General features: G+C 37.8%; 1 protein-coding gene across 3 annotated transcripts in view; it reads right to left on the bottom strand.

Moving 5' to 3' along the window:
* The window catches only part of CDK6 (cyclin dependent kinase 6), a 216,966-nt gene that overhangs the window by 87,245 nt on the left and 106,547 nt on the right, over positions 1–23,174 (bottom strand). For 2 of the 3 annotated variants that reach the window (XM_011363667.2, XM_011363661.2), the window contains one exon: positions 20,281–20,448. In XM_011363667.2, coding sequence (XP_011361969.1) covers positions 20,281–20,448 — 168 coding nt within the window. Of the gene's footprint in view, positions 1–340; positions 5,661–20,280; positions 20,449–23,174 lie in introns of those variants that run through there. The other variant, XM_023533184.1, reaches the window with a different exon arrangement.

The following is a 23,174-nucleotide window of genomic DNA, read 5'->3' as shown; positions in this document are numbered from 1 at the left end:
ACATGAAATTACCAACAGACAGAACGATGTTAATATATTAAAAAGTTCAAGAGGGAGAAATTTAAGCTACACATAGTATTTCTGGAAATTCCATTCTGTTTTCATGCAATTGAATCAATGGAGGTTATTATGATAAATTATATGGATAACAGACTTTAGAAGAATCAGGTATAAATGGCAACATAAATATATAAACCATCTTGGGTTTTCTTAAACATTATCAAACAACTACGGCCCTAAGACCTAAGACAACTTTATTTAAATTAAAGAAAATCCCACAACTTCTTTGTTGGTGATTAAAGAACTCTGAGTTTGGAAAAAGAAAAACACGAAGCAATGCTCAAGGTAATAAGTGCTTTCATGTTACCAGTTCTCATATCCGAGGGCACTGGATGGAGCTAAAGGACAAAGAGATAAGGGCAATATTGCTAGTTACTAACAAATGGCAGATAAAAGAGCTCTTCTGGGTTCTGATTAAGTGACAGCATTCTACACATTCTTTTGACTTGAGAAAGTCCGACTAAGAGCAGCAGCCAAGTTACATGTGAAGCACCGCTAAATAAGCGTATCTGCATGCTTTCACATTCCAGCAGGGCAGGATTCCTCCCCTTTCATTGAATAGCAACATGTTCTCTGTGCTCGCAGCAATAATGTGCCTTTGCTTTAGCTTCCATAAAAAAAGCATAAATGTATATGCTGAAAGCACAGAGAAGTTTTGTGCTGTGGGACATGGTGGCCGGGAGCCAATGTTTACAATCCCCTGGGTGGGAAAGGCAGGGTGAAAGGCTCAGGACGGCAAGCTTTAAAAGTCTTTGCTGTTGCCGCCAGTGACCTTCGACTCTGTTTTCAAAGTAGCTCTCAGGTTAACCCCTTGGATTCTGTGTGCAATGGTGCTGCACAAAGGAAATACCTTTCTTTGAAGGACACCTCTCTCACACACATGGGGTTCTGATTTCAGTAGGAGCAGCTCAGAAACACTGGATTAAGAAGCCTGTATTCAATCTGCTGTCGGACCCATGGGCACATCAGGAGTATTGAATCTGGATTTCGATGTGTGCTGTGTTCTACAAAGTGAAAGTTTCCAGCTTCAGGCAATGGATTTAAGCTTACAAACCAGGGGATTGTGAAACATGAGCATATTTGGTCTCCAGGGGAGAAGGAAGCATCCAATTTATGCAGAAATGCTCTTTTCCCAGCTAGCCAATGAGAGGCGAGGCTATGTGAGTGGGGCTTCCTATAGGGATCTCCGGACTGGAAGAATGGTGCTTAAAATTAAAGGCAGGCTAAATTGCTAACAGCCCAACTTAAAAAGCAGCTGAAGAGAAAAAGCCAATTGTAGAAATGAAAAGGGAGTTTTCCAGTTTTAAGTTAAAGCTGACCACTTTCAGCTTTTTATTACGGTTCTTATTGTTTCGGTGGGGGAGAATTAATAATCTTTTGGTCCTAATGCTAAGAAGTAAAGATCTCATAAAAATTTTTTACCACACACGTGTATGTTTCCTTACAGTCTTTATCCAATGATTCAAAAGATATTATTCAATAGTAATATCAGTTAAGGCCTCGAAATGTATTCAGGACATGAAGACTTACTTTGAGAAAAACTGGTCTGATGTCAAGGACTCGTGTCTATATTAACAAATGTTCTGGCCTATGAGAAATTTTGTGGACTGAAACATGTTCAGGGCCTACACATTGCTCATCATTAATACAGCTTGTCCCTCTGATGAAAGAAGAGCACACTGAATTCCTGGGGTGTTGAAATGAATCATGCAATTCTAATATTCAGAGTCTATGGACCCCTAAAATATGTTCAACGTTAAGGGTTAAGACTTCTGGAGTCAAACATGAAGAACAACGAACACTGAAAAATGTAATTAACATACACGAAAATCATTAAACTAAGTCTTATAAAAATCATTTAATCAAATATGAGACAGAAATGGCGCTTGTGTTACGAGGCAGCTGCCTATAACATCACAAAGTACGTGTATCCTGTAGCTAGAAGCCCATTTCTAGAAGAATGATGCTATTTGAGAATACTGCTTTTCAGTCTTTCTTGACTAATAATTTGGTTTTAATAGGTGCTTCTGAAAATGGTCATTAAAATTTCAGCTTCTCGAAGAATGTTTAAGAGTAATTAAAACCACTGTCCCAGCTTTCACTGCAGACCAAACAACCTGCTCCTTGCTATCTATTGTAGAAGTTAATGGCGATTAAGTAAATAATCTTCAGTGCAGACACTGACTAGAAATAATGTTTTGAGAAGCTAAAAGAAAGCCCAGAGCTTCACAACAGAGAAGATGTAACAACAGCCAAAGTTCATGTCAGTTTTCCTTATGCCTGGTACTACTTCACTAAGGACTTCATGAATTTTATGTCATTTAAATCATGTAATAACTTGTGAGGTAATAACTTGTGATAACTTGTGAGGTAGGCACTGCATTTTTTTTACCTATACTCTAGGTGAGAAATTGACGTTCAGAATACATTAATAATGATAGTAAAGTCTCATGGCTAGACATGCGTTGGAGTAGAGTTTAAACCCAGTGTAATCCCAAAGACTGCAGGTGTAGCCAGTGGGCCTGAGAGCCACACATGCAGACATATCACCATCACTGCAAAAGAAGCCCCTGGCAAATATATTTCACAGCTCTAACGGTTTGGTATACATTATAATTATTATTACTGGGGACTCCAAGGCTTATCAATCTTTCAAGAAGGAAGCTGTGTTCAGTTGGAGATTTTTCATTTTATTACTGAATTAAAACAGTAACATATGACTTCTAACTGAGATCATGAAACTGCAATACTTTGTTTCTGCAATAGATTTACTAGTATTTATACATTACTTTTGCATTTTAAATGGAATCTAAAAGTAGCAAAGGGGATTATCCCTACCACGAATTTTCCCGTTTTACAAACCAGTTGGGGAATATTTTATTTGTAGGCTACAAGATCTAGTTACTCCCAGTCTGGACACCCCACTCATACTCCAAGTTTTTAAGACATCGTTTCTTGTTTGTCTCCATAAATGAATATCGTCTTTAAAAAAAAAAACAAAACAAAAAAACAAACTGTTGTGAAATCAGAGAAAATAATTGTTGCCATCTTTTATATAGTAATGACATGTCACTTAGAAGTTTCTGGCTTTGATTGGGTTTTTGAAACAGCTTCTAAATAACTAAGAACATAACAGCTATTGATGAACTTTAATTATTGCAATATAATTATTAGGAATAACCAGTTACAACTGAGCTTCTCCACACAGTATGAAGTTAAAACTGTACAAATGAAGCCAAAATATGCACAGCTAAAAGGAATGTTACAGGGGGGCCTGCTTTCGTGAACAAAGCGAGCTCAGTTTGGCTCTTTTTCTCTCGCGCTACCACATCCGCACATCGTTAGTTGGAAAATTCCTGATATATGCTGTAATTTTTTGTGCTTTTTTTCCCCCCAGTACACTCAGGGCTTTAATGTCCAGATGCCATTTTCCCCCTTATCTGTCCCTGTTTGGTGCTCTGCCAGCTATGGTCAACAATTAATACAGCCAAAGAAAAAATACAGTACACTCCCTGGCAACTGGTACAGCCTCGCAGGAAATACCAAATAAAAACTTGATTATGTATTGTTTAACCATTTTGTTTGCCTGTAGGCCACCCCGTCGTCGGTGTAATTCAGACGAGCATGCTTCATCTGGACGGTCTGTGCGCTGCACCATTGTTCCCAGAGTCTGTCACGCACAATCACTGGCTTCAGCCTGTGGCCCTCTAAATGAAAGGAGCAGATTTGTGGCAGCTTTCCAACCTGCATTCCTTTTAATTAGTCAACTTGTGGCCCAATGTTATAATAGATAAGTAACCTCTTAATATTCATGTAATTAATTAATTTTTTTTTCTCATCTAGTTATAAGCCTTTGCATGGGGAAAAAACCCCACTTTTTCCTATACAGTCTCTGGTTTATGAAATAAGCATGTTACTATTACAAAGAACATCAGAGACCCAGTTTAATGATTCTCTATAAGGTCAGTTCCAGAAACCACAGTATACCCATACCCTTATTTTAAGCATGTTATTTTTGCATTTAAAATAGTATCTGAAATCTTTCTTATGTATAAATTTGATATATGCAAGATAAATAATCTTGCCAACTCAACTGGGCTGGGAAGCCTCCCATCTATTTTAACTGATAAACTAATTTGCAATTGGAAAAGGGAAAGCTTACACTTGTTTAAGACCCTCTGTAAAGCAAGGCTGACACGAAAAATGGGCAGTCGTTCTCTAAGTACTAGGAAATAGGCTCTACATCTTGAAGTCAATAATTAAATGGCTGTTTCTGTTAGCTCTTAGCACATGATACGAACCCTTAAAAAGATAAGTTGCCTCCTATAAATATTAATAATGTCTACTGGTAACAAGAATGAGAATAACCATTAAAGCTCGCCTATTTAAGTTTTTCATTTAAACCAAATTCTCCTCAAAGGCAGTAAGGACATTTTTACTTCTCTTAAGTCTTCATGAACAAAATACATATTGGGAAAAAAACAGATATATCTGTACTACCCCACTTACTCTTAGTGTCACTTCTCATGCAGTTTATGAGACAATACAACATCACTTCACTGATTCATTCATTTACACATATACTAATGTGCCTACTATGTAATAAGTGCTGGATCCCAATTATAAAGATGATATGAAGATGACTGAAGACACAATATCTGCACTCAAAAGCTCACAGTTGATCAGGGGAGGCCGACATGTAACTATCAATTGCCTAAGCTCTTGTGCCAGGTGGAGACATATAATTTAAGAGCTTAGCTTCAAATCCTGAGTCCTTATTTATGAGCTGTATCATCTTGGTGAAATATATTATCTTCTCCATGCTTTTGTTTTACTCATCTGCAAAATGAGGAATTATAGCACCTACTTCATAGGACGATTGAGAATTATATGATGTAAGGTCCAAAAAGTACTTTGTTTGACTATCAGCAAATGTTATGTATACATCAACTCCTCAAGGGTAGGGCAGGGAGCAGAACACGGGTAAATAAGTACTAGAAGCTTTGGAGAGGAGATGTAAAGGCAGGACTGGCAGAGGAAAGACTTGAGCAGGAAAGCTGAGAAGCATGAAGCTGCATGGACCAGACTACAAAGGACTTCGAGTGCCAGATGATGGAGCCTAGGCTTTATCTCGAGGGGAAGGGGAGGCACTGAAGAGTTTTATGCAGGGGTTGTATGTCAGATTTGCATTTTAGATAGAAAATTCTGGTAACCATGGATTTTGAAGATGGAGATAATCTTTGAGGTGGGGAATGTAATCAAGGTGCACTGGTAGAAGGATCTACGGTCTACAGCAGTAAGGAGAGGAGATGTAGGAGGGATAATTTTAAATAAGACAGAAGGGGAGAGACAAGAAATCTGGGACAAGTCTCAAGTCTGGTCTGGGTGACAGGGTGGATGGTGAGGCCATCGACCTGAATGGGGACCCAGAAGAGGTATGACAGGCAGGCTTGCTGCTTGAGAAGCTGTCCAGTTGGATATGTGGATCTGGGGCTCAAGGGAGTGGATTGAGCTGAACAGAAGATGAGCTCTCTTCCTCCAGGATGATCTCCAGGAAGTTGAGGAGACTGCTGAGGGGGAGGAAACACGTAGGACAGATCCTAGGGGGAAGACAGAAGAGGGCAGTCACCAAAGAGGAGTGAGATAGGGAAGACGAAAAGCAGGAAACTGGCGTCACAGAAGCCAAGGTGGAGATTTACAAGAAATAAAGAAGAGAGAAGTAGACATGTATCAGAAGATGCTAAGCAAGATGAGGGCTTTAGAATATCTACCATAGTAACATGATGGGACCTGAAGGCTGCCTGCACAAAATCGAAGTGTTAACAGCACCCAGAGCGAAGGCCACTCCAGTGCCACCTGACATTAGGGAAAGTGTGATCGAGTGGAGGTGTGGATTGTTAATCAATTGCAATTAAAACAGCTTAGTTCTGCAATTTAATAAAAAAGACCACATGAACACATTTCTGGGGCCTTTCCCATGGCCTTAGTGTGTGTGGGCTGCAAGTGAGGGGCTCTGAAGCTTGAACCCATTAAGCAGAGTAAATCCACTTCTGCTCATAAATAATCTCAGCTGAACTTAATTAAGCAATCAGTAGTGACAGTTTTTTTTTTAAATTCTCTTTTTATACTGCATAATAATGATACTACTATTTATTTCACACACATATTGCAAATCTAAGGATGCACAAAACACTTTCAGAACACCTCATTGATCATTACAATTTAATTTACGTTAAGCAATTAAAACGCAAAATAAGTACTCTCAATTCTCTAGATAAAAATGTCATATTTTTATGACATGAATGTATCATGAAAAGAACTTGTGTTGTGTGTATGTGTGGGTATGTGTGTGTGCACGGAACTAGTATTTTCCTATCTCATTTATCTGGGGAGATGAATGAAGACTTAGCTATAACAAAATTTCCCAGATTACTTAAGTTTCTTTCTTCAAGCTCTAAAAAAGTATTACTTTCATCATTTAAATTTTTTCTTGCTTGTGTCCTATAATCAATTGTCTTTTTTCCTGCTGTTCCACTGCCCCTTTATCAGCCTAACTCCTTTCCTAGCTTCTGCTTCTAATATGGAGTAGGCCCCTTATTCAAAGCCATTCATAGATGGCTATCATACTTAAAAATGGATTCAACACTTTGACCAGGCCCCTCAGAGCGGGACCCCAGACTGCCTCGCTGATCTCAGCTCTGACCAGCCAACCTCCTTAAAATAGATTCTCTTTCTATCGCATCTTACCCTCCATGGTGCTTCATACTTGAAATTATATAACACATTAAATTATTTATTTATCATATATCTTCCCAACAAGAGTGAGGGGAGATTTTATCTGTTTCATCAACTTCTACACTCTCAATTCAGTGCCTGGCCAGCAGAAACCATATAGCAAAACTTAAGAAATCATGTTAAATGGCAGCATGCATCTAAATAAGAGCCCAAGGAGGCGAGTGCAAAGCTTTAACGATGTTATAGCTATTCGGGTGTTCAGAGCCCTCGTCTCTCCTCTGTTCTTTTATACTCTTTAAATTCCATTCCCTTGGTTCCTTACCTCTCTTTTGGCCCCCACAGGTAACCACTATTCTAAGTCCCATGTTTTTCTTTTCCTTACTTTAAAAAAGTTTTAGTTTTATCGCATAAATATACCTAATATTTAATATTGCTTGTTTCTGAAGTTATAAATATTGCATACACTTTATAACTTCCTACAATTTTTTTTTGATTTGGTATTGTTTCTAAAATTCATCCATATTATTGCTATAGTTCATTCGTTTTCATTTTCATTGCTGCATAGTTCTTTTGGATGAATACACCAGGGTCAATTTAATCATTCTCTTGTCTATGAACATTTGGGTTAAGGTTTTTGCTATTACAAACAATGCTGCTATGAATTTTCCTGAATATAACTCTTGCTGCACATGTGCAAATTTCTCTAAGGTAAGTAACTAGGCAAGGCATTGCAGGGTTTCATGGTATGAGTGTGTTAAACTACATAGTTAATGTCAGATTATTTTCCTAAGTAGTGCACCATTTTATGTTGCCACCAGCAGAGGATCAAAATTTATGTGTTTCTTGAAAAAGCACAGAGCTGGTATTAGACAAATATTTTTAAAATGCAATCTAACATTCTCTATCTTTTAACTGGTGAGTTTTGTACATTTACATTTACTGTGATTAATGACTTATCTGGACATATTTACCAATTTATGTACTCACTATTCTTTCTTGCATCTCAGATATTCCTTTTCAGATTATTTTCCTTCTCTTTGAAGTATGTCCTTTAGAAGTTTCTTTAGTGAAAAGCTGGTGGTTAACTGTCTTGTTTTTTGTTTATCTGAAAATGTCTTTACCTCATGAGTATACTCTATGCTTAGAATTCTACATATACACATTAATAGTAATATACTATCTGGAATAGTAGTGGTTATTTCCACTACAAAGTCCTACAGGCACCAAAAGTGTATAACAAGTAATTATTTACCACACATCATCCATTTCCTAGAGTTTTAACCCATACTAACGGTGCTAGGCATGCTTAACAAATACAAGTCGTCGCCATTGATCTCAAGGAGCTCTGAGTAGCATTAAAAAAAAAAGGAAGAATGGAAAAAAGAAGTCACATTAAACTTAAATGGAGAGTGAAAGGCTTCACGTAAAGGCTGAATTGGGTGGCTTAATAAGTGCTGTGGGAATTTGGAGCAGGAAATATCTAAAGAGAGCTGGATCCTAGTCAGGTCATGTTACAGAAACTCTTGACTTAATTTCCACACAACACTGCTTATGTGGCCAAACCACATCTTTACCTTGAACCTAAGAAAAGCCAGAGTACTTTTTCTTCAGAGACAGTATTATGGTTTAATCTGAATCCTGAATCGGGCACTAGGTTGATAAGAGCAATACTAAGACAATTGTGATTAAAAACTAAATTAGAGAGTAAGCAATTGTATCAAATGCCACACACAAATTCCCTGAACGGCTAATTGAATATGCCACTGAGTTATGAGTTTAGGTACCAACTCCTTTTGTAAGTGGGGGGCATTCTTGCATGGCTTTGTAAAATGAAACAAGACAGTGCAGGTTATACAAGGGCTGGGCTGAAAGCCTCAGGAATTTCTTTCAGCTAATTTTTTTGAAAGGTTAATAGCTGGAAGAGTTCTTAGGTGACACATCTTAAGCAGACTATGGGAAAGAAGGGTATGTTATTTGTGACATTAATTCCTAATCTGTGGTACAATGAGTCACTTATTGACTGGGGAAGAATCTAACCTATTTGGGTAATGAAGCTTTCTGAATATTAACTACTGAGCACCTACCTCCAAGAGAAAGTGATAACTAGAGTAAAAAATGGTTTAGTCTAGAAGTAATATTAAAAGGCCCGTTTTGACTACAGCAAGGAAAGGAATTCTTTCATAATTTAGGAATTGTTACTTTTAGTCATCTACCCTCCTTTCTGTAGAGATTAAATACAGAACATGTCCTTTCTGAAATTTTTAAAAAAATCTTTCTAGAGTTTGTCCTGCTGATGGTAAAGAAGGAAAAGTATAATCATGAAGATTTGTGCTGTGGGGTCAAAACTGAGTTTCTCTTCTCCCATTCTAACTCCTTGCCTGGCAGGTGAAAGTCAACAGGGAGCAAGGACTGAAAAGACAGCTCTGGATTTCTGGGACTCTGAGATCTCATATCGAGAGATGGTGCCTGAAAGCGAGACAGCTTGTACGGTCCACATGGTTCATTCACAGTAACGTGCTCACCCATTCTCAGCGTCTTAGTGAGAATCCTGCGACTTTGCGGATTCGCATATTCAATATCTTGTATGCAAAGACCAAGTAACAGGTATAGACTCTTGGAAAGAACTTTCCAAACTTTGGCACTGTTTAAGGAATAGTGATACTCATATTTCAGGAAGACTAGAAGCATTCTTCCTTCTAAGAAACAAATAATAATAAAGTAGGAGAGAATGGTCTCCCTGAGATATTAGTAACCTAAACTCTAATATGAGTGGTCCTTTGGTAACTGGTTATCAGTAGGAAAATGATTTAATTGGTTATACACATTTCTGTACTTGTCTTCATGTTCAAGTACAAATATGAATATTCCTACTATGTAATTCAATTATAGGACTTAATCGAATACATACTCTTTTCATGTATTAACTCCCACAACAATTCTAAAAGGTAGGTATGGTTACTTTCTCTATTTTAATAAATAAAAAACTCAGAATGCAGAGAAGCTAAAGAATTTGGCTAAGGTCACACAGCTTGTTAACTAGCAAGATAAACTAGTAAAAGAAGTAAAAGATCTGGGTCCAGAATCTGTCCTCTTAACCAACGTGCTGTGCTCTAGTGTCTCCTGAGTAAAGCAATATTTTTTGGGAATCATTGTTATTTTTATTGCCGGTTGTATAAATATATATAGTAATTTAGTCATATTTGAAAATGACAGAAGAAAAAAAGAGATATTCTAGGAACACCTGAAGCATTTAAGGCTTCAAAAACAATGTTACCAAGAAGGAAGAGAGACACAAGGGAAGAAATTCTAAAACAGGATCAATGGAGTCACTGTTTAAAGAAAAGAAAGGACGTATTCTCTTGGGAGAGTGTGAACTATTTATTCACCAATACCTGATGAGATATAGGAACACACACACACACACACACACACACACACACACACACACACACACACACACACACACAAATGTGATATCAGAAAGAACACCAGTCATTTAATGTTTTTAAATTCTGATGTCTTCCTAAACTCTTCCAACTTAGCAACATCTGCTCTCAAAAAAGTGACAGTATTCTTTTAAGAGAAATGGCCATTATCAAGTGCATGATATCTGGGACTGGGGAGCACATGGTGCTGATGGTGAAACTTTTATTTAATTTTTAAAAAAATTCTCAAACTCAACAGACTCTTACTGGAATTATATCCAATATCTAATTTCTAAATTTGTTATTCCTTAGGAGCAGCTGAGGGAAAAACGGTGATTGTGAGCAGCCCCAGGAAGAGAATAATCCTAACAAAGAGCTGAAAAATATTCTATACCTTTAATTATTGATGTCTTTGTTTCAAACCTCGTTTTGACTTTCTGACTTTGAAAACTGAAAAATAAAGCCATGTTGCCATTAAAAAAAAAAAGAATGGACCAGCTGAACCAAGAGAATGGAGGAGAAATTGAGACCACACAGATTTGCCTATAATGAGCATGTTTCTTTTATAATGGACATAAACATCTTGAAAGTACATCATCATTACCAATTACTATTTAGTGAGCATAATACATGTGATGCCTAGTTTCTTCCCTCAAGGTGCTTGTTGTCTAATGAAAAAAGTAAATTATGGAATTTTTGTGGCTGTTGACATTACATAACCCTCATTAAGGTTCAGTCATATAATGACCATATGTGAGGTATATAATTTGCCAACTTTAGCAAAAGCTGGATTCTGGGGATGAAAAAGGAGAAACAGAAAGACAGGTGGCTAATTAGATAGAATATAACCATGTTACTGGGTTTTTAGGCCCAATAAGCTAAAGCATCTGTCATGTAAGTCCCGATGAAAAGACGTATTTTTAGAAAAAGGCTCCATCTGTAAATGAAACAAAGTCATTTTATGACAGATTTATCTTAATCACAAGTGGGTAAACAACTAGAAAATTTCTGATTCACACAATTACTAGTGAGATGTCTTATGCAGACTCTACATTATATAATCTATTTCATTTTGAATGGAAATGTTCACCATATCAAAAGATATTACTACATATATTTATACAACTGGCAATAAAAATAACAATGATTACATCAATAGTGACTACTATGTCTTGAGCATGGATCTACATTATTATCAACAACAGTGTAAAATACAAAGAGATTTATGACCACAGACACTTATTCAACAAAAAAGAACATTACTTTTTCTTTTTTTAAAAAAAAGGTAAATTCATATCAGACTGTGGCATGGATATGTTTTCTCTAGATCTATACTGAATTACTTCCAGTTTCTATTCTCTCCCTTTCCTGCCTTCATTCAACTCCTCATTGTATACGATACCTACTATATTAGAGGCAAATCAAAAGTACACTGAAGAGGAATCGCCTAACTTTATCCTCGAGTCAGGCCAATTTCAGGGAGGGGGTGGCTTGTGCACTGAGTCTGGAAGAAAGAGTAGGAGTTTGTTAGGCTGGGAAGGGGGAAAGGTGATCTAAGCAGGGAGAAGACTGTCTAATGTGGCATGGAGGCGCAAAAATCTACTGGCATGTTATTTCAAACAGGAGGCAAGAGGTCTGGAGTGGCAAGATCCCAGGGCTGTGTGGATTGATTTGGAATGAGTGGGAAAGCAGGAATGGAGAGAAAGGTTGCATTCCAGAGCTCAGAGTATATAGACCTATGCCTATAGGTAATTTTTACTCCTATGTCTCCCGAAGCCTGCTGGTTTCCCACAGCTGGTCCATGCTACATGGCCCCTCCCACAGCTCCTTTCTATAAGCCAGTCTGGTCTTTCCAGGAAACAGAAAATCTGCTTTTCTGACTAACTATACTCCAGATCTTTCATCCGCTCTGAGAGAGTGGGATTTTATAGTCAAGTAATGTTCCTGAATATATGTGAAGACCATTAATTTTGGAATATATTTCATATTCTTGATAGTAACTTTTCCCATTCTTTAGAAAGTTCTAGTTGTACTTTTTGTAATCTGCTTTTTCTAAACTAGTAAAAGCTAGTTTCCTGCAACTAGGTTACAGACTTTGGCCCATTTAACAAGGTCAGACTGTTTATTCTTGACAGAATTCTTTCCCACTGTAAAAAGGTACTTTTAAATGCCACATTCCAAGAGTAGTGCCAGTAAGCCACTGAAGCATATTTTCCCACAAGAACTGATACCATGTGCAGTCCCCACCTCACTGAAATCACCCAGAGTTACATAAGGTGCAGATAGCATTCAACGTCACTGTGAAATCTATTAACTGAAGCATGCTAGTAGGCATTCAGAAAACTTCCATACATTTCAAAGCATCATAACCTTTAAAAACTAATTAATCAAAATAAAAGTGGGAAAGAAAGAGAAGGATATCTTTAGAAATTAAAAAAAAAAAGAAGAAGAATTTAAGGCAATGGAAGAATAAAAATCTTGTAACTTTATAGTAGTACTCAAACCTAGAAGTAGTAGATTTTTCTCCCTTATTTTGGGGTTTTATGGTCGAGTTGTTAAATTTACAGCCCCACTTTTAGATTCTGCCAGCCTTCAAAATAAATATATGAGCAGCACTAAAGTAAATTCTCCTGTGCTCTCTCCTTCTTTCTTTGGATGTTTCCCTGAGACTTGAAGGTAGATTATTCCTCCGCGGCCAACTGTAAAGTTTAACATTCAGATTTACGAGGGATTTAAAAATCATCAGTATCCTTACAGATGTTAGGTGCAAAGATGTCACTCACCCTGCGTTTCAATTCCTAGAGAAAAAGAAAGCAACGCAGGAGCAATGAGAGGACTACTTCAGCAACCCGAAGAGCATCATTTAGAAACAAATTTGGAATATCTGCAATAAAATATGAAAGAAAATCCAGAACTACAAAGCAATTATAAAAGTCTGAGCTTAATTTTTGGAGACACCTGTATAGATTTAACAAAGGTACCTAATCTTCTCAAGGACTCAAGTGCACTGAATAAAATGGCTAAAAGAAATTACAATGCAGACATTTTCAGCTTTGTCCTGTGACACTATAGTTTCTCCAAAGATCCGCAAAGATCTTAATTTTTTTAAAAAACATGCTATACAGAAAATTAACTGCACAAGTTGGGGAGGTGCAGGAAGGTTTGTGATCTTGGATATGGAGGGATGAAGCATGATAATTATCTAACTGCTAAGATGGCTGTCCAGGCAGACATTCAAAGTATAAATGTTACTCCCTCAGAGCTCAAGTTACTATCAGGGAGTGACGCAGGTAATTGGGAAGATTAGCTAAAAGTTGTGTCTAAAACAAAACAAAACAAACAAACAAAAAACTTTAGAAGCTTATAATTGACGAAAATGGCAGCAGCTACAATGTGAAAAATGCAGAGTTGGAAATTCATACATCGATTCATTTGTGAAAGCAGGGAGTTAGGAAAGCACTTAAGTTCAAAGAAGAGTGAGAAATTTGATAGTGTTAGTTAGATAAGGAATATGCTTGTGCGTGTGAGGTAGTCTCTGGGTGGGAGTGGTAATAGGAAGACAGAGGGGTAGGTTGGGACTACACCGCAAAAAAAAAAAAAAAAAAAGACTTCCCAGGCCTAGCTACAGAGTTTCATTCTTCAGGCATGGAGAATCATGAGGATTTATTTCATTCATTCACCTTGTATTTATCAAGTGCCTACCATGTGCCAGGAAGGCACTGTGAGAAACACTAAAATGGTATAAGATTTGGCTTGAGTGAATAAAAATGGATAGGTCTAATGTCACATGTTCAACGTAATCGAATTTCAGTAATATATCTAGACATAGGAACTTACACTATGAGACTATTAAAGCCCAAGCAAAATGAAGATACTGCCACTTTGCTTAAAGTAGTGGCAAAGAAGTACGTAGTGACAGCTATAAAACCAAGAAACTCACATATCTAAAGAATTAAAGAGGACATAAAACTCCAAGTTAAAGAAGCATCGTTTTATATTCAATTTCGAGGACTGTGTCTCATACTCCTTTGAATAAATATAACACAACACTTGAGTTAAGCAAATTTAGAAGATATGGAATTATCTCATTAAATACAGTTAATGACAAGCCCTTGACCAAACACAGAAGGCGTATTCCCATAAGAATGTTGAATGTAAGAAGAAACACTTTTCTTTTCTATCTTCTGGATCCCTGAGAAACCCTTCGCTTGCAAATCCTTTCTAAAGCATTTTAGGTTGTGAAACTTAGGACAATACTTGGTCTTTACACTCAAACTTTGCCTCAAGCTCCTGAGATTTGAATGGCATCGTACAGGGTGTCTATATAGTGGGAGAGAAAAAAACAGGTGACAACCAGACCTTATCTACATCATACTCTGATAGGACATGCTGGCCAAACAGATATGTAGAAGAAGCAAAGAACATCCTGTCCTTTCTTTGAGTAAAACATCTTCCAGGCAGCAGCGTTACAGTGAAACTGTTTTCGTGCAGAACTAATTTGCAACAGTGACCACTTATGGAGGAGCTAGAATTAAGTGAGTCAAATGAATATCTTCTATAAACAAGGGAAGCAGTCATTTGATTAACTTCGCCAGTATACTGGGTACAATTAAGTACCCACATGTATGCACACACACCTACAGCAGCTTTCTGTATAGTATGGCGTACATTATCTTTCTGTAAGGGAGACATTCTGTTCTCACGGTAATCATCAGTGTTTGCCTTCACTGCAGAGGCAGAGTTAACCTATCAGTTTGTACCTCAAAATGTGTTTTATTACCACTGCGAATGCATAACGGAGGATCTGGATGGGCTTTCATGTTTGTGTTGGCTCTGGCATTTTCCACGTACCCAGCCCTGGGAATCCTGAAGAAAACGTGTCCTGTTCCCAGCTCTGTGCACTGCCCCATTGTGTTCCACTTCCCTCACTGGTGAAAGTGAAAACGAAACCGGCACAAACACTCCATTGTTAACTATGAAATATGTACTGGCAACTGCAAGTTTTCACAAAACAGACCTGGTTGTGTCATGGCAAGGAGATGCTGAGCGGGGAGGGGGTCAGAGGAGCTTTTCCGGTTTCAGAGGTGTGTCCTGCACTTTCCCTGAGGTGCTGAGGCGACCAGGGCTTTGGGTTTTTTCCATTATACTCGTGTAATGCTCTTGGTTTGATTTACTCAGTATGCACTGGCAGCGTTTGCAGGCTTCTGTGGGAGTAGCTCGGCTGTCGGAGCCGAGGCACAAACCCTGCCAGGTCTCCATAGTAAATACAACATGCACGGAGAGGAAACAAGCATAAACAATTTGTTTTTTCCTATAAAAGATGTCATTGTTCTCCTATCTTTGGTTCTGTTTCACTTTGTCAACTTGGTGGTGCCAACTGGGTGCCGTACAATGAGTTATTCCAAACATAGACATAGAAAATAAGCACGAATCGTATGATGCACACATCCATGGGGCCTGTGTCCAGGTGGGTTCCGAGAGAAGTGACCTCTTTGAGCATCCCACATCCTGGCATGGGTGAGCAGGGAGGGCTTCCCTGACGCCCAGCCAATGAGGGTTCCTGAGCCACATGGCCTCACAGAACTGTGTCCCTTTATAGCATTTATGTCTGTTTCTAACTATACATTTCTTTGTGTGACGATTTGATTAAGATGTCTCCCCATTTTGATTATAAATTCTATGAGAGCAAAGACCTCATCTCTCAAGTTCACTGACAGCCCTGGCACAAGGAAAGTTCTTAATAATTATTTGTTGACTGAATGCCACAACTCCATTTCCTTAATTTTCTCCCTTATGCTTATAAAAAAGTTTCTGAATCCGCAAGGTTTCTTCAGTGTTTACTAAATGCTACCAAAATTTGAATTGCTTACATTTCCTTCTTATACCTCTGGCAATACATGGTTACAGTAAGAAACCATGTATTGCCAGAGGTATAAGAAGGAAATGTAAGCAATTCAATTTTTGTAATACTGTGGCATTAAATAAACGAATGATCTTAAAAAAGGCAACTTTGGGAATCTTATCAGTTCCATATAAGAAAAATCTCCATGTGTATTTTTGTACTTTGTAGAGTGGTCTTCCCATGTTTACTATTTACTTGCCTCTTGGTGATTTCTACAGAGTGGAAGATGTTTTCAGAACACATGTGTCTTTTAACAGCGAAGATAATATGGAAAAAAAGACCTTTGGAGAAGGAGAATGTAATTTTATTAAGTCACTAAAAAGATAAGAGAATGTTCTCACTTTTCCAATATGGTACAAAGTGGAATTTTTCTCCACATTATATGTGTTAGGCCAAGGCATTTGGAGGAAAAATGCTAATTCTATATTTTGTCTAATGATTATATAAAGGCCCTCCAAATACACTGAAAAGTGATTGTAATACTGTTCATTATAAAGCAAAAATTGGTTTAAGGCAGGCCAATCCTGGACCTCGTCCCAGGATGTTAAGTTACAGGGGCACCAAAAAGAACAACCTTATTTTAAGGTGCAGACTTCTATCCATAGGCAGCTTGATGGTGACTATCCTGGGGAGTGAGTGGCTCTAACTGCCTGGGTATTGGCAGCCACAGCTAGATATAGTAATCTCAACACTGGCATTGCTCTGGATGGCCCTCAAAGTGGTCTCACGTACAGTGAGTGCAGCACGATGTGTGTGCTGTCTCGATTATGCCCTGGGGTGATTTTAAGAGAGCAGACACAGGAGTGAATCAAGAGAACGCTTGATTTTTTCCAAAGAATGATACATTTACAAGACGTTCAGGTTTGCACAAGTGTGGCAGAAGTTTCATTCTGAATCTACATAAAAAATTAGTTAACCGGGAGGTATGAACTCATGCCTCAGTGTTACCCACTGTGTCAAAATGTGGCATGAGCTAGTGTTTCTTATTACAATTTCAGCAAGACTTAAAATGCATTTTAAAAAATGAACTTTTGAACATTTGTGGAGTCTCTAGATATCCTCTGTAGAACCAGAGAGTTCCAAAGAACATAGTTTGATACACTCTGGAGCTTACAGAGGGAAGAAGAGGAAAGCAGTAGGGTGGTGGGTTCTCCAAGCCATTTAAAACCCATTCATTGAAATTCAGACTTAATCTGATCACAAACTGCCTGTCGTAGTGTCGGTTTCTCCACTTTCAAAATGAGGTGATTAATAAAGAGTTCCAAAAACACCAAATCCAATGGCAAAAGTATCGCCTTACATGCTGTATGGTTCAGTTTAGAAAAAAATTAAAATTTTTCATCATAAACTGAAAAGAGAGGACTAGTTTCTCTCCAAATTTCTGTTCCTAGAAGTTCATGATTACCAGTCATCATCGGGTGGCTGCCGATGTCCCAGTAAAGTGAGGTGTCTAAAGGGCGCTTAACGCTCCCTTATCAGAGGGAGACAAGCTAAGTCACACCTACACACCTACATTACAACTACGGTCCAGACTTACAATGATCGTCCTAAATTAATTTCTATCCAAAAGGCCAACTCCTTCAAGGAGCTTACAGCCTGATAAATAAAACCCCCATATAAAGCAGTATTATGAAAGACATGAATAAGATGTTACTCTGAAATCATGGAGGAAGGAAGGAGGAATTAATTTCTGCAAGGAGTAACAGAAGGGGACATTTGATCCAGGCTTTGGAAGATAAGTAATATATTAGCATTTCTCACGGCTGTAAAATGTCAGTTTTGAATCAGTTAACTTGTAATTCCTTTAACATTCCACAGATTAAGTTGACTCCCAGTTCCTGTATGACATAACCCACTAAAAAATGCGTATTTCCAGGAAGGGGAAAAATAAATACCAGTTTCATTTGAAAAATTGTGATTCCAAGTCTTCCTATGTCACTATGTGTACGTGAACCAATGTATCACTATACTAAATGAATCTTTCCATTTTAAAATTTTTCCTTTAAACAAACAAAAAAATAAAACAATGGGAAAAATTTTAAACGCAGTACCCTTATAGGAATCGTACCCTTTATTATTGCCATTACATTCCAATGATCACTCTTTCAAGTCTGCATTTGTTCCGGCGTGCTTCACAGGTGCTAATGCTTTTTAACTTTATGTCACCATAAGTAACAGAGAGTAAGTATGTGGTATAAATGAGATACTGAAAAAGCAGGTATTTATGATTGTCTTTCTCCTTTTCTCTATGAAATAATTTGTCTACACTTTCCTGTCTGAACATATCAACCTTTAGCTAGAATGGAATGTTAATTGATGTTACGCACAAGCTGGGCTATCATTCCTTGAATTTAATAAGCAAAAAAAAAAAAAAAAATCAAAACCAGCTGGGTTTCCTGTTTTTATTTATGGTTTTTAGTGCCCATTTGGAGGGGATCAAAAAAAGTGTCTCGGTTATGGCTCATCCTTCCCCTGATCAATGTACCCAAGGAGATGAGTTCCTTCCATCTGCTCCTCTGCTGACTATCCAGATCACAAAGCCTATTCAAGCTTTTCCCCCGGGGCCTTGAAACAACAGGCACAACTACTTCCTAAGGAAGCTCTCAGCCTACCTCACCCTTCCCACTGGGGAAACACACAGACTCAGCCCTTTCTGGTGTCATTATATAATACAAGGGCTCGCCTGACCCAACCCAAAGCTGAGGCACATCCTTTAGATGCCACCTTGTGCCTTGTCTTCTCAAAATCGATGGCGTATGCTGGACAAAGAGGAAACAAATACAATTTATCTTTCAACAATAGGACAGATTCCAAGGAATTCCCTGTAAAAATTCTAATGCCCTAGGTAAAGTATAAAATATTGGGAAAGAAAGTGGTCTCACATGTCCAGGTCATAGTATCCATATTTCGGGGGTGAGAAGCAGAATACTTTTGTACACTGAATGTTTTTCCAAGGCATAGTTATCTCTCTTAGAGAATTTCCAATTCCCCTCCTGAATTTCTACTTCTCAGCTGAGGCATTACTGGAATGTGGGGAAACAATTTTTATTGTGCAGAATATTAGCCTCCTTGCAGCTACCTCCATTCTCCAAGTCATCATGATGACCAAAGACATGGCCATATTTTTCTCAACAACACCCCACACCCAGGGCAGTGCTGCCCAGTTGGGAACCACTTCGAGGCTAAAAATGGACTGTGTGTGAAAAATGACATATTTACCCAAGAGGATTCTTTTTCTTAAGGCTCAATTTAATGCTTTGAGGGCCATTTCTATAGTCATTATCAAATCAAAGGGATTCTCCACATCAACTTCTGCCCCAGATAAGTAGCACAGCAAAGGGACATTCCTTGGCTTTTTGTATCTATGTGTAAATTCGCTGTATGTAAAACAGGTCTTTCAAACAAAAGGGTTATTAGTGTCTACTTCGAGCTCCTCTTTTTATCTTTTGAGTGCAGAATTTCATAAAAATTCATCTCAGAAACAATGAACTGTAAGGATAAATGAAAGCTAACCAAAGTCAATAGTATTATGGTTTTATGTCTGAATGAGACAAAGAACAGGATATCGTAACTGTCATTCTCTGCCAGAACAGAGCCCTTGGGTTTACTCTTTCTCTTCTGGCCTGTATTAAGCCTTTACAGGGCAATGTGGTGCTACCTGGACCTGGGTCATTCAAGTTCATTGTAAATTTAATTTTTTTCTCCACAGTCGGCACCACAACTTCAGAGGAGCACTTTCACACACCTCTGCAGGCACTGTAGTTGTTCCTCAAACAAGGATGCTACAGACAGGTCAATGTTCCTGGTGCTCTCTCTTTCCCGACCTTGTGCTGTTTCCCCATACAATACATATGCAGCTCTGAAAACAGTGGTTATAACAAAAAGCATTTGGAAACTTATAACGGATTCCTTTCTAGTGGCTAAGATGCAACAGGCTATTTCTGCAATGGGTCCTGTCCACAACAAGCCCAGTCTGGATGTGTCTGTAGTTGTAAGCAGAATGCTTTTCTCTTACCTACAGTTATATAAAAAAGTGCAGACATTCTGTCCACCAGCCGACCACTGGCAGTAATAACATTAGGAGCATTGAATGGGGGCAGTTTGTCATTTAAAAGAGGAAAAATAAATTTAATGAAAGAACAGCACTCTCTCACTCACCACTGAGGTTAGAGCCATCTGAAAACTGTAGATGCGGGCAAGGCCGAAGTCAGCCAGTTTTATTTGTCCACTGCTGGTCACGAGAATGTTCTGTGGTTTTAGATCACGATGCACGACTCGGTGAGAATGAAGAAAGTCCAGACCTCGGAGAAGCTGAAACATCATGTCCTAAATAAAAGTAAAAAAGAAAATTGATAAACAGTCAAAACAGAAATTCAACATGTCATATCCTCAGCACTTAGCAGAGTGGTTGGCACACAGAAAGCGTTTGATTAATATTTGCTGAATAAATGAATTTGTCTCCCTTTCTACTTCTCCACTCTCAAGATCATGACAAAATATTTACTCTCAACCTATGTTTTATTAATGAAAGGACAATTTAAAAATAGTTTCAGATGGTACAGGAAATACTCTGGAAGGGTATATACCAACCTGGTGTCAGTGGTTAATGCTGGGGAGAGGAAGTAGTTGGTAAGAGGGGGATGTTTGCTACTTCATATATTTCTATATGGTTTAATATTTGATTTTAATAATTAAAATTCAGTGGGTAACAATATTAATAGTAATTTTTATTATTTTTATAGCGCCAAATACTAAGCAAACACTGTGTCAGGCACTGTTCTAAGCACCATCTTTTAGTAATGCAAGTAATCCACACCACAACATTGAGGTAAATAATATCATACCCCATTTTAAAGGTCAAGGAACTGATACATAGTAGGTATATGCAATTAGTCCAAAGCAATACCACTACCAAGAGACAGAGTCTTGATTCAAAGAGTCCAGAAAAACTGGATCCAAATCCTCAATGTATTTTTTTATTAGATCAATGATCTCATCGGTATGTAAAACCAGGTGAGCTGTTTAACCTCCCTGAGCCCGTTTTCTCATCTGTAAAATGGCAAAGTAACAAAACATATTCGGTATGATCACTTCATAAAGCACTAAGCACAGCAGCAAGTATTCGGTATATGGTAGCTATCACTGTCATCACTATTAACCAGCATAAAGCAGGGGGAAATGCAGAAAATAAACCAATATCACATATTTTCCTAATTTTAGAACTTATAAAATTAGATACAAGATTTAAAACTCAGAAACAATGTCTAAAAGTAGGAATTTAAAACTTTTGACCATGATGTGATCCTCTGAAATCTGGGGTTAATAAGACTGATTTATCCCTCGAAATACTGTGAGAATGGTGTGTATAAGGGAGGATAGAATCACCTTGTTCATGTAAGGGTCAGAAAAAATGATTAGGCAGCATCATAGATTTCAGAGCTGGCGGAGGCAGCGAGGACACAGTTGTTCAGCAGTTGGATCACTAATCCTCATGGAAAGTAGCATATTTGGTTATTGGTTTAGGGTACTCGTTCTCCTTCAGAGTTGGCAGTTCTGTCTTTACATCCCAGCTTGTTTAAAACCAAAGCCTTAGCTTTTCCATTTATATAATGGAGAAAATATTGCTTCATTTTCATAATATGATGAGATTCAAATGACGTAACATATGCAAAGGGGTAGTGCAGTTTCTAGCACATGGTAATCATTTAACAAATGATAATTATTAAAGTGTCTCATTTCCTGAGGAAGACAGAGTCACACAGAACTATAAGAAAATGTGGCCAGTGCCACAGGTCAGTGAACAAAGTACAAAGGGTGAGTGTGTAATGACAGAGGTGTACTGGAATCCTCCTTGAGATCTACCAAAATGGCACAGTAGTCCCTTCTTATCTGTGGTTTCACTCTCCATGGTTTCAGTTACCCATGGTCAACTGTGGTCCGAAAATATTAAATGGACAATTCCAGAAATAAACAATTTATAAGTTTTAAATTGCATGCTGTTCTGAGTAGTGTGACATACTCTTGCGCTGTCCCTTCTGTCCCACCTGGGGCATGAATCATTCCTTTTGTCCAATATACCCATTCTGTATACACGACCCAGCCTTTAAACAGTTAATAGCCCTCTAGGCCATTAGATCAGCTATCAGATGTCTTAAGAGACAAGGAGAGCAAGTGCATTCACAAAACTTGTATTATAGGATATCATTATAATCATTCTACTTTATTATTGTTAATCTCTTACTGTGTCTAATTTATAGTTTAAACTTTATCATAGATATGTATGTATAGGCAAAAAACATAGTATGTATATAGGGTTAGGTACAATCATGGCTTCAGGCATCCACTGGGGGTCTTGGGACATACCCCCTGTGGATAAGGGGAGACGACTATATTCTGAACTGGCAAGGGATACCTTCTAAATTTCCAAAGGTGAAAACTCTGGAAAAGACTGCACTGTCGAGGGTCAGTCCTTCAAGACTTAAGAGCAACTACAGGTCAAACAACGTGCATTGAACAAACAGGAGTGTGAAAACGAATCACAAAATGTTAAGAAAAGTAGTCTGCTGTGGCAAATATGTCTTTATTGGAAACATATGCACATACTTGTAAACACTAAATTTTAAATAGCATGACTAACCTAAAGTAATGTCATGCTGGCTCATCATCATTAGCTTCTTATACACCAAGTACCAACCATTTAAAACAGTACAATGAACAAATCTGCTTGGTTCATGTTTCAGTGTTCACACAATTTAAGCAGCCAATTAACAGAATAAAATTTTTAAAATTTGAACTAATTAATTAATAATAAGGCTCATCTAAATTTATAAAAAGCTTGAACTACAGAGTAAAAATGTGTGCCCTGTTTTTATTTGTGCATTTATTTATACATCATATACATGCTTAATATGAAAAATCATAAAATTTTAAAAAATGCTAGAGGAAGAACAAGAATCACTCAAAATCCCACTACTCAGAAAACAGAGAAACCGTTACTGTTAATTTTTGTGTGTTTTTCCTGTCTGTTTCAAAAAGCACATGTATTGCTATAT

This window comes from Pteropus vampyrus, unplaced genomic scaffold (genome assembly GCF_000151845.1).
Source record: "Pteropus vampyrus isolate Shadow unplaced genomic scaffold, Pvam_2.0 Scaffold4, whole genome shotgun sequence".
NCBI classification, from domain to species: domain Eukaryota; kingdom Metazoa; phylum Chordata; class Mammalia; order Chiroptera; family Pteropodidae; genus Pteropus; species Pteropus vampyrus.
This window is presented reverse-complemented; position numbering and strand designations above follow the sequence as displayed.